The sequence below is a fragment of the Pundamilia nyererei genome, unplaced genomic scaffold (assembly GCF_000239375.1).
Source record: "Pundamilia nyererei isolate P.nyererei 1_Seehausen unplaced genomic scaffold, PunNye1.0 scaffold00137, whole genome shotgun sequence".
Classification (NCBI taxonomy): Eukaryota; Metazoa; Chordata; class Actinopteri; order Cichliformes; family Cichlidae; genus Pundamilia; species Pundamilia nyererei.
Genome location: NW_005187538.1, coordinates 1,134,350 through 1,142,810, shown reverse-complemented (window position 1 = coordinate 1,142,810; position 8,461 = coordinate 1,134,350). Strand labels below are relative to the sequence as shown.

The window sequence follows — 8,461 nt, the reverse complement described above, 5'->3', positions numbered from 1 at the left end:
ACAGCACTAGTTTTTGTGTTTTTGTTTTCACAATAAGACTCACTGGGTCTTTAAGTTGTTGGGTTGTTGAACTTACTATGGGTGATGACACCTATTGTAAGTTAAGATGCTGGGAAGATTATGTTGACTTTAACTGACTTGTTTGGGTGTTTTTTCTGCCACCCTGTGGTCAAACATCTGTTAATGCGGCTTTAAAGTGCTGCCAGTCAAAACTGTAATGTCCAAATCTGTCAAAAATCCCTCTCCGGCGTTTTTCTGGTCGGTAATGGAAAAAAAACAAACAGAAATCATATTTGAAGATGTTTGTGGGAACAGTCATAAAGAAAAATCTCTCTCAATCAACTCTGACCTTGGCCGCTGAACTAATACTTAACTGAACCGCTGACGTCACAGACAGAATCAGTTGAAAGAAGGCCCCAGAAGCCAACCTTGGAGGTCTCGAATTTGACAACATTATGATAGGTGATACATGCTGGGTATCCGCACGAGGCACGCACCCAACCTGAACCTTGAGAATGGTTGGCTCTTTAAGTCTGGTCCCATAGGACTTGTTCCATTATAGCCTGAGGAGCCAGCCATATATCACACACAAGCAGATAATCCAGGGGTGATTGAGGTAATTGCTTGCAGTTGTGGTGGGGTGCCCTGAAAAGCTGAGGTAAGTGCAGCTTCTGTTCAATATTGATTTCAGGCTGCACTTCACAGCAGGACTCTGTGTGGCATATATGGTAAAAAGAATAGGATTTTCAAACCTAATTTTTCACACTCTGTTAAGTTCACATCTGCTCCTCCTAACCCTAACACTCCCCTACAGACAGGGAGTTAAAAATCCTCATGGCAGCTTTGGTAAGCAGTAAAACATGCTCGCAACCCCCTGGACTTGAAACACTGACAAAATAAGTCCAAGTCCTTAAACGCCACTGGCACACAGCCTCCATTCAGAGCACCAATAATTGCAGGTTCCTCTCTCTATCATTTGTCTTACAAGCTGACAGTGGGAGATTCTTGAGCTGTGAGTTTTACCCACGATACTGAATAAAACAATTCATGTCATGAAACTTTTTATGTTTAGCTTTTTTTTATGTTACATTGACTGCCAAACCTCTGTACAATTTTAATTTTACCACCAATATGGAAAATCATTTCTATGATGGAGGAGGAATTTGTACTTTTATTTTGGTAGTCTGCATGAAGAATTTACTGCATGCTCACAACATAAGCTGCTGTAACCCGTTTGTCCTTTAAAACAGTACAATCCCAGCAGGAAGCACAATCGCATGTCAGTGTAGGTTTGAGTGAAAGTCCACACCATCAAATCCAGACATGTGGACTATGTGGACCATGGAATATCACTTACCTTCACTCACCTAGTCTTGGTGTAATTTTAAGATGTATATCAGCAATGCTATGCGGACACACATCCACACAGGCAGTGCCACAGTAGGCAAGGGCTTAATTTCCTGACTTCAAAGAAGCAAGGCAGCCAGCAGCCTACTGAAAAGAAGTGATGAAGGAGGAATAAGTCCAATGAGCTTTTAAGCACCCTTAATGAAAGCAAGTCTTGATTCTTTTTTATTTTTTAAAGCTTTGGTTAAAGCGGTTTTGAGTGCAACTCCCTGGCTTGATTTGTGTGAACTGTGGCTGCTCTGTGTTGAAAAGGAAAGGGACTGTGATTGCAAACTAAGAGGAGGTGTCTGTTAGAATCATAGATGTGCGTTTCCCAGATTTTTAAATAGACAGCAGCTCACAGGATACGTGTCGAATCTAGAAATATAAACAAGTCAGCTTGGATTAATTCCATGGTGAGTTTGTCCAGGATTTCACAGTCTCACATGGACCATTTGACTTTTGAAGATAGTGCATGCGTTGTGCTGGAAAGATATGCAGAACAGCTGTTGCCTTTGCTAAGAGTTTTGTTTTACTTTTTTTATTTATATGTTACTCTTGGTAAAACTGTTATTCTGTAAGTGTAAATTCTAACACGTGTTAGTTAACTTTATGCAATGAAGTGAAACATCTTTTTTCTTTGTACCCACACACAGTGGCCAACTTGGTCGCCTTCAAGTTGTTGGTGGTGAGGCCAAAAGCAGTAACCATGGACCACAGCTCCAACAGCATTAAGACCAGATGGTCTGCTAACCTTTTATCTAATGCACCACAGGATATTGTTCACTAGTAGGGCAAGAATTGAAGCGGGAGACAATCAGCTTGTTAATGGTAGTAAAAGAGAGCCTAGCCCAAAATTAGTTGTTGATCCAAGTTCCTAACCTGATCTATAGCTGCTATTAAAAAAAGTAAAAGTAACATTTTATTTATATAGCACCTTCCAGGATAAAAATCACAAAGTGCTTCAAAGAAGCTAAAACATAAAATAAAAATCAACCAAAAGCAAAAGATGAGTTTTTAGTCGATTCTGAGTTTAATAGGGAGCCAGTGCAGCTGAATCAGCAGGGGTGTGACATGGGAGTACTTGGAGGACTTGGTCAAAAGCTTTGCAGCAGCGTTCTGAACAAATTGCAACTTGCTAGCTGCATTTAGTGAGAGGAAAAATTACACTGTGGATATAAGGAGCAAATATGAGCTTCCTCCAAAGGACATCTGGTCCCACAAACAGCTCAGAGTAGAGCTGGCTCCTTTTGGGTTTCTGGGCACCTGTCTAGAAAGCCTCCTGGACACCCGCTAAATGAGGTGTTTTGAGCACTGAAGAAACCTCTTGCTGGATCAGATTTATTTTAACAAGTAAAATGTGTCTGTAGCAGCAACTTTATTGCCTAATTGCTCGCAATCTGAACTGACTGTGCTTTGACTACAAGCTCATGGCTAGGAGTTGGAAAGCTTCCACCTTGTCAATCCAGGAGCCTCAAAAGGTAACACTTGGGAAAGTTTGCTAGCAACACTACTTAGATATGTTTAAGAAAATAAAATCTTTGGGTTTGGGTTATAATAAAATCTCTCCTCTATTTTCTGGGTCACCAGGGTCATGTGGACTGTTCCACTTTATTTAGGATGGGTTGCCAGTAAAGCACCAGAAGGAAATGAAGAATATATATAACAAATTTACCGCATATTGATGAGCTTACATTTGTAAAATGCCATAAAACAGTTTGGACCTGGCAGAAACTATGTTCCCTTTATTTAGAATACAGTTTAGCTGTGTGGAAACATAAACTCTTCGGGGCTCGACATGGAAATCTGCCAGGTGACCACAGAGTGATTTCATGAAAGCTAATGTACACAAAATCTGCCTTACTGCAAAAATTAGATCAGTCTACATTCTGCATTTGAACATGGTTCAAGTGAGAGCACATGAGGTAACATACCAACCCCGCAATTACTTGCCACTGTTAATATACCTGTCAGTTTGTGGTTGTGCCATGAGGATAGCATTTGTGCTGTCGAGTCTGAAAGAAGCGCATTTAGTCTTGTATTGAGAAAAGGAAAGGTGGTGCTGCTGCTGCTGATTTACGCTATTTCCAAAGAATCTTTTGGAAATCAAGTTAACTCTAAAAGTATGACCGGTTATTGTTTTTTTTTTATATATATATGTTCGGAAACTAGATGTGTGTATCTCCTTTTCACCTTAACACCTCAAATCTCCAAATGTATGCTATCATAAAAACCCACATTCAAAAGTCCTCTACTGAAAACTCAAGTTAAATCATTTCAAAAGCGTTTGTCAGGCCAAACAGAGCTGAATGAGTTTGTGAGAGACGGAGAATCCCTGCCCTGCTGTTTGTGTACCTCCTTCTTCTTCGACAGTCCCCTCCTACTTCCCCGAGATATAGGCAGCACTTTAACTCCGAGTCAATCAGAGTGGGATCTTTAACCGTGCGTGCCTCAGCCCACCACTTACACCCTCACAGCAGTCATCACTCGTACACCATCACATTGAGGCACGCTTGCACCGCAGACCATATGGAGTACTACAGCTTTCTCCTGCTTTGGATCTACAGCCAGCAGCTGGGTGAGTGAAAGGTGTTTATTGTTGTAACTATATATGTGTGCTTCTATCAGACTAATGTGTGGATCTAACCGCTTTTCCTCATGTAGCTTTAAAATAATAGAAATACGATGCTTATTTAATCGTACTGTGTCTCATTTGAGCAGCAGGAAACATTTCTAAAATAAATAGGTTTTCTCTTTTTACTACATTAGATGACTTATTTTGTTAGTATTATGATATTGTATTTGCAAATCTGTGTGCTTTGTACTAAAGCAGCGAGATTTGAGTATCTTCAGTGGATGAAAGGCTATTTGTGCACATGAGTATCAAGAAACTGCAAGGCAAAGGTCATTTGCTTTACTGAAAGATACGCTGTCTCTTAAAGGTCCACAAAGAAGCTCTGTGTCACACTGGAAGCAGGCATGTTCTTAAAACTCGTGCCATCTTTTCAGTGTCAACTTTACAGAGACTGGAGAACTAGTGGTGCTCAGCCAGAAATGTGGTCAATTACCAGTGTAATCACTTTAGCAGCACCACATCCAGACAGGGGGGAAAGAAACAGGATGACATGCATCAAATGCATCAAATGCATGTACTTTTCAAAGCCAGACCTTTATTATGATTATCGTCTAAAGTAATATACAGTCCCAATGTTTAGTGAAGCTAATTAAATCAACCGCATCCTTTAAATGGCCTGTAGAAGCTTCAGTAACCGATGCAGGGCTGGAGATTTCTGTATGGTTACGTTTTGAGCTCAGTATAGTCACAATGCAGCCTCATTTCCATAAAATTCTGGGCAACTTGTCACTGTGGCTGTACATTATGTTTTGCCTGTTTTTTCCTCAACAGAAAGGCATTATTCACTTCTTTTCAAACTATTTGGAAGAGGAAACAAACTGGTCTTTAATTTACAAGTTTGGTAAATAATGTGAAACTGAAGATTGGAGAAAAGGAAATGTCTATTGTAAATATTTGTATCAGTTTTGGAATTCACTGGAGCAAAGCTCTGGATTGATGCCACAGTAATAGAGACACTGACCTTGTAGCTGGAGTCTGTGGCAGAAGATGTGATGTAGCAGGAGATGTTTTGGAAAGCAAGCAAGAGGCTGTGGATTACTGTGTGTGGCCTGACATGACTTTTGAAAGAAGATAACTTTAAATACGTCTATTTGGTTTGGATTTGATGAATATGAAACTTCTATATATGTATAAAGGGTGTAAACATGTCCCTTAGATTCACTCTGCCAGCATAATATACAGTATGAACTGTTTATTTTTCTTTCTGTGTATTTGTGTGAAAAAATGACCTCATTTCAGTGTGTCCACATCCAAGAAACTGTAACAGGGTTTAATGGTTTGAAGACACATCTTGCCTATAATTAATGGCTAAATAATTAGTTTCAATTGCCCTCCACAGATTTTCATTTTACTTAAGTTCCTCCTTTGTTATCAGTGGACAAGACCTATAATTCCTGCAGGCTGATACCTACTTATCAATGAAAAGCCATTTCAATCCATTACATCTGTATTTAAAAGCTGCTCATGTTTTAGTTACAGTTAGTTAATGCTATACTGACCGATAGCAATTTATGCTCCACCTTCAGCTACAGAGATTTAGTCTGAATCCCTGTTGAGCCTTTTATCAACTCAGAAGGTTAACAGCCTAGCAGTGCCCAGTTGGCTCCTGTGTGCTTGGAGCATCTGGTTTTACACACCCCATGCCTCCCACAGTATTTGCTTTGGCATAGATAACAGTGAAATAAGGCGCCAAAATCTTTGAAAGTACGTTGTCAACTGTGAAGTACCATGAAGTGTATCTTTCCAGAGAAACCATTGGATCACTGGAAATCCAGAATGGATCAATGGAAAATCATTGCATCCTGTTTCTTCTGATATTTACTTTTATACAAAGACCCATATATGCTAAAGATATCGCTCCTGGTCATGTAACACCAGTCGGATGCTGTTTCCACACAGACACACATCAGAATTGATTGTCAGGATAGATTTTTTTAAAAATCAGCGGAGAAGAGGAGACGTCACAGTGCTGTATCATGCGTGTGTGTGTGTGTGTGATATGAGGATGTGTCCAAGCCAGCAGTTTGCACAATTCATCCAAACTGCCGCTCTATATCAGCGGGTCTGCGGTGGAGCTCCAGCGGCTTGGTGTTGGGCCAAAAGCAGCAGCAGACTAATGTGAGTCACACCGGCAGCCACCGGCCTGAGGTTTATTTATCTGGGCAAAGAAACCGGTACACAGGAAACCCAGGAAGACTCTGACCTTACGTTAAAAGCTGCTAATATTACTGAGAATATTAAATTGCTTTGCTACTTTAGTGTCTTTAAATGGAAACTGGATGATCTCAGTTCTCATGCTTTTTACCCTGACACTTCTCCCTCTGTTACAAGGACTGTGAGATTATTAGCTGTAATATTCCTTGCTTCAGCTTCAGCCGAGATAAGGAGAATAATTGCTTGCATTGCTTATTCGCCAGATATCAGATATCAGAACAGAAAATATTCTGTTCTATTTTATAATTACGCCCCCCCGCCCCCCCGCCCACCAAACGAAAAGCAAAAAAAACTATAAAATGATGCAGCACCTTCTGATTTATTTCCACACGGCTCCATCCCAGTGACTTATTTTCAACCTTGTTTGCTGAATATGTTTGTAGCTATATAGAAACTTTAAAGGGACGTTATGGGATAGGGTGAAAGAAGAGCTGGTCGTGTGCACCATTCGTGCCACAGGAAATGAGCAATGTGGCACATGTGTCAATATTTACTTGAAGAGTTTGCGTGGCAGAGACGGCCTTTCACTTTAAGAGAACTTTTCATGAAGCAGAACAAACAGTCTACGGTGATGCCAATCACATTATGAGATACTTGAGGTCACTTGACTGAAAAAAATATATGAATGACTTATTCATTGTGTAGCTGGGAATCCAAGCGTAGCTGTGGTAGAAGTGTGGTCTCAGTTTATTTATTTTTTTATGTTTATTTTTTTTAAACTGCCTGCAGTCCCCAAACTGTCAGTTTTGGCCACAGTTTACAGATGCTTGCTAGGGAACCGGGAAAGCAAATATTTAGTTTCATGTGTGTTTAGACAACCTATTAACATGCCCAAATATTCACTATCTAAGAAATGCAGACAAATTCACATTTCTGTAGAGGGGCCATTTGTCTTCGGACTCAACATCCAGCCTCTCCTCTACATGTCAAAGCACCAGCAGAACTAAAATCTGTTCTGCTGTGTTAAGCAATGTTAAAGTGGTAATTCTGCAGTATTTATGATTTAAGAAAAATGCAATATTTTTATAATATAGAACATCTTTATAAATTACAAGCAATTCAGTTGTTATTTAACCATTCTGACAATACTTGTGATGCTATTCTTTATCCTTTTTAAATTTGGAGCAGTGGCAGAATATTGACCACTTAAATTGATGTCTTCAAAGTGGTTTCTAACGTAAAGTTTTCCCTAATTTGCTTTAATAAATGAGTTCACTCATTAAAATGGTCCGTAAGCCAATAAAACAGCTTTATGAATCAGCAAACAGACTCCTGCCACACTTGCCACAGCTGCGCTGAGGCTCTGGGTATCCACAAAATTTTGTATTTTGCTTCCAAACCAACACCTTGATACTTTAAAAAAAAAGAAAAAAGAATTTGAACACGTGAATACCCAACAGGTCCATCTAACATCCCAAGAAGATCTCAGAGTTTACTTTTTGAAAGTGATGAATAGTGAACACTTGTTGAGAGGTGTATCAAAGAAACGTACACGATGTTATACTGGTACATATACCATGTGATCAGCTGCTGGACATCCACATAAACAGATACATTGATGCAAGTGAAGAGAAAAGATTCCATGGACCTATTTTCTCAACCATTTATCCACTTCAGGATTGGCTGGGGTGCTGGAGCCTATCCCAGCTGGCACAGGGTGAAAGTACACCCAGGACAGGTCACCAGATCACTACAGGGCTAACACAAACAAGGCAGGCAACCATTCAAGCTCACATTTACACCTTTGAGCAATTTAGAATCACCAGTTAATGTAATTAGAGTGTAAACATTTGACAGTCAAATGTTGAAAGGTTTTCATTATGGCAACATCAGATTAAAAATAGTGTTAAGTTACAGCAGCAGCAAGTTTTCTCTCCCTCTCTTTCTCTGTGAGTCAGCTGTCTTGAATTTTGAACTGTAGTTTCTTATTGAGTAACTTTAATTGAACATGTGTCCAGCTTTGTTGCACATTCCTTCACTTGAATTTATCAAAGATTTCCCAGACAAAGAAAAAAACGTCTCACTTGACTCAATGTGACCCCAGAGTCTCATTCATGGGGAATGAACTGTGAGTGGTGGTTTTTTGCTTGAGTGTGAGAGACTTAATAAACCCTACAGTGTGAGGACAAGAGCCACAAAGTAAGAAGTACAGAGGTCTGCGGTGGTTAAAAGATGAGACTTCTGAGCTCTCAGCTCAGCGTTGCAGCTCCAGCTGTGAGAAAACAC

The 8,461-nt window shown here is 39.9% G+C and overlaps 1 protein-coding gene across 1 annotated transcript in view; it reads left to right on the top strand.

Moving 5' to 3' along the window:
* Positions 1-3,826: 3,826 nt before the first annotated feature.
* Positions 3,827-8,461, top strand: part of itga11a (integrin, alpha 11a) — a 50,579-nt gene continuing 45,944 nt past the window's right edge. The window contains exon 1 of the mRNA XM_013913572.1: positions 3,827-3,964. Coding sequence (XP_013769026.1) covers positions 3,916-3,964 — 49 coding nt within the window. The 5' untranslated portion in view covers positions 3,827-3,915. The remainder of the gene's footprint in view (positions 3,965-8,461) is intronic.